Here is a 3,261-nt window from a genome sequence, read left to right on the forward strand (position 1 = left end):
AAATAAAGGGAAAATATTCATATAATTACTTCAAATATTGCAGTGTATATTAATTTATTAATAATACAAAAAATACAGTAAATGTGGTAGTTTTCTCTATAGTGGTGATAGCTACACGGTTTAACTGATGAGGTACATACATCTGTGGTGGTACAAAAGTTCTATGAACTAGAATGCCATGGTTATGCGATCTATCTATGGGTAGAAACGTAGGTTAGAGGCGATATATATAATATTTATCTCTTATCTGTGGATAGAAATGTCATTTTATGTGTTGCATTTGCGGTTACTTTTATTAAAAATATATTATGAAATTTATTTGGTTTAATTATTAAGTTAATGATGATGACTTAACATTGTTATTTTCAAAAATGGCTCTAAGTCGAATGGCATCTTTGGGAGAAATATAGTAACAAGTAAATTCATTTAGTTAACCTCAAACTACTTTTTTTATTTTAGCTCTGTAAAATATGTAAAACAGCAAAAGTTGACTGCACTTCCTAGGAATATTCGTAGTTTTAAACGAATCAGTAGAAGAAATGTGAAGTCGGATTGTGATAGTTTAGCAACTCCATTTAGTGACGCTAATGTTGATCCCCGAAGTCTTAAATTATCTAAACTAATTAGACCCTTTGGATTTACAGTTTTTGTGAGTGTAGCAGTTTTGTTCAAATGTATGTAATTCTAACAACTCTTCTAGTTTAGTTCTGCATGTTTTTGTGGAGCAACAGTATGGCAATATGAGAATATGAGATCACATGCCTTATCAATGTTGAGAAGACCATATCCTTATTTTAAGCCGAATGATAATCAAAAACTAGTATGTTTAGCCTTAAATTAGAAAGACAATAAATATATTACAAACATAATTTTGTAGGGCTCTTGGAGAAGAGATCTAAACCGTTGGTGGAATGGTCTCTCACAAGGAGAAAAAATCTTTGTTCCTATAGCATTCGTGAATGTGTTGGTTTTTTTGGCATGGAGAGTGCCTAGTTTCCATCCAGTAATGTTAAAATATTTCTGTTCTAATCCTGGCAGTAAAGTAGTCTGTTGGCCAATGGTATTATCAACTTTTAGTCATTACTCCCTTTTTCATTTGTTAGCAAATATGTATGTCTTGCACAGTTTTAGTACAGGTAGGTAAAACTAAAATATTTACATTATTTTTTTGTTGAATGGTTCATATGTAAATTCACTTGAGTCATTTCAAAATATATGTACATATATTTAATTAATGTTTCTTACCAAATTTTTTATACAACTTAATTTTTTAGGGGCAGTAGCAAGTCTAGGAAAGGAACAATTTGTAGCTCTTTACTTTACTGGGGGAGTAGTTTCAAGTTTCACTAGCTTTTTATACAAAGTAGTCACAAAACAGCCTGGATTATCATTAGGGGCGGTAATTAACTTTAAATTTAATAATTCTATAAAGGCAATAAGAAAGAATAATACTTTTGTGGAGGTTACTGTCATTGATATTTATTTACAGTCATACCTACAGTATTTATGCTTAAAAAAATTCAGGAAAAGTATTTACTCATTTTTTTTTTTACCTTCTAGTCAGGAGCCATAATGACCATTCTTGGATATGTTTGCACTCAATACCCTGATACTCAACTAGGAATAATTCTTCTCCCAGTTTTTACATTTTCAGCTGGAGCTGTAAGTAATATTTATGTATTTGTTTTTTTTTAATGTTTAATAATTTTTCAATTCGTTATTTTCATTTTTTTAATTTAGGCAATTAAAGCAATTGTAGCTTTGGATGCAGCAGGGGTTGCGATGGGATGGAAAATTTTTGACCATGCTGCACACTTAGGAGGAGCTCTTTTAGGAATGTAAGTAAACATTTTTATCGTTATTGCAATTTTTCTCAGGTAAATCATATTTAATCAATATGATTATTTTATCTAGCGCATATGCGAATTGGGGGGGTCAGTATCTTTGGCATAAAAAGGATCCAATTTTGGAATTATGGCATGAATTGAGAGGTGCAATTAAGTAACTGTTCATAACAATTTTAGGCTATTTAGAGGAGTATCTTTTTAAATTATACGCCGATCCCTTATACAGATGTATATTTTACAGGAAAATAAACTATTCATTTAAGCAAATAGTTTATTTACAAAAAAATATATACTTCACCTTAAAGGTAGTGCGCAAAAAATGCTACAAATTTATCAATCAATTACGTCTGTTTCTCCAAAAGTATTACATCAAAATGAATAAAGTAAACAATGAAAAATAAACCAATATATTTAGTTTGTGAGGTGTTTAACGTGATATTTAATATGCTCCTCAATAAAAGTGGCAATGTAAAAGTAGCTGTGATCATAACCCTCCCTCAACTTGAAAATGGCTGGAACATGAGCATTTTTACAAGCTTCCACGAGATTTTCGGGTAATAATTGTTTCTCAATGTAAAATTTATCACCGCTACCCTGAAAATATATTTATTACTTTATTGTAAAAAAGAAATAAGATAAACTAAATACTCACTTGATCTATGAAAATTTCAAGAGGTGGCCCATTGTAATTTTTAACCAATTCAGTTGCATCCCATTCGAACCAATTCGCCTTTTCGCGTGAGCCCAAATATCCATTAAAAGCTTTTTCACCCCAAGGACATTTACTTGGGTTGGAAATTGGAGCAAAACCAGATACAGATTTATACAAACCGGGATTTTTAAGAGCACTTATTAAAGCTCCATGACCTCCCATGCTATAAATTTAAAAAATACATTAAAAAAGAAACTGCGTTTACTAAATCAGCTTAAAATCATCCATCAATGCCCTGATAAAATGTACTTATGATTACAATACAATATACATACATATCATTCTAAACATAAGTGAATATAAGTGAACTAGATAATTTTATTTCATTTGTAGCTTTATACTATAACTGTAATTAGTTTGGCTTCTGTCCTAATAAGATAGGGCTTTTAGTAATGCAAAATGGCCTTGATTTTAGTTTTTCCTTGAGACTAAATAGAAAGAAGCATTACTTGCAAAAACCCGGCTTTTTGTTATTTATTTATTACATCCGCAAACACAGATTACATAATTCAAATTTTAATTAATATTTATACTTAAATTGTACTGAGAAAAATACCACTATTTTAAGAAAGAACAGGAAGCTAATCGAAAACTATGGTAACAGTCTCAAATTATAGAATAAAAGGTAAAACTAAAATATTCTTTTAAATTTTTACAAAACCTAAGAGTAAAATTTTAATTAAAAATTGTGAAATTTATATT

At 29.8% G+C, this 3,261-nt stretch overlaps 2 protein-coding genes across 6 annotated transcripts in view; one reads left to right on the plus strand and one right to left on the minus strand.

Annotated features, from left to right (window-relative positions):
• The first annotated feature begins 235 nt into the window (after positions 1–235).
• LOC108737444 (presenilins-associated rhomboid-like protein, mitochondrial) lies at positions 236–2,109 on the plus strand. The gene is made up of 8 exons (XM_018470290.2): positions 236–409; positions 460–649; positions 701–820; positions 878–1,136; positions 1,275–1,399; positions 1,561–1,662; positions 1,741–1,838; positions 1,915–2,109. Exons 1-8 carry the CDS (start codon positions 372–374, stop codon positions 2,003–2,005), a joined length of 1,023 nt encoding a protein of 340 aa, XP_018325792.1. The 5' UTR covers positions 236–371; the 3' UTR covers positions 2,006–2,109.
• Positions 2,110–2,238: 129 nt separating this feature from the next.
• LOC108737445 (S-formylglutathione hydrolase) overlaps positions 2,239–3,261 on the minus strand; it is a 2,147-nt gene continuing 1,124 nt past the window's right edge. For all 5 annotated transcript variants that reach the window (XM_018470294.2, XM_018470296.2, XM_018470292.2 and 2 more), the window contains 2 exons: positions 2,500–2,722; positions 2,239–2,441 (listed from right to left, as the gene is read on the minus strand). In XM_018470294.2, the coding sequence (XP_018325796.1) occupies positions 2,259–2,441; positions 2,500–2,722 (406 nt within the window). In that variant the 3' untranslated portion in view covers positions 2,239–2,258. The remainder of the gene's footprint in view (positions 2,442–2,499; positions 2,723–3,261) is intronic.

The sequence above is a fragment of the Agrilus planipennis genome, unplaced genomic scaffold, assembly GCF_000699045.2.
Source record: "Agrilus planipennis isolate EAB-ADULT unplaced genomic scaffold, Apla_2.0 scaffold143, whole genome shotgun sequence".
NCBI classification, from domain to species: domain Eukaryota; kingdom Metazoa; phylum Arthropoda; class Insecta; order Coleoptera; family Buprestidae; genus Agrilus; species Agrilus planipennis.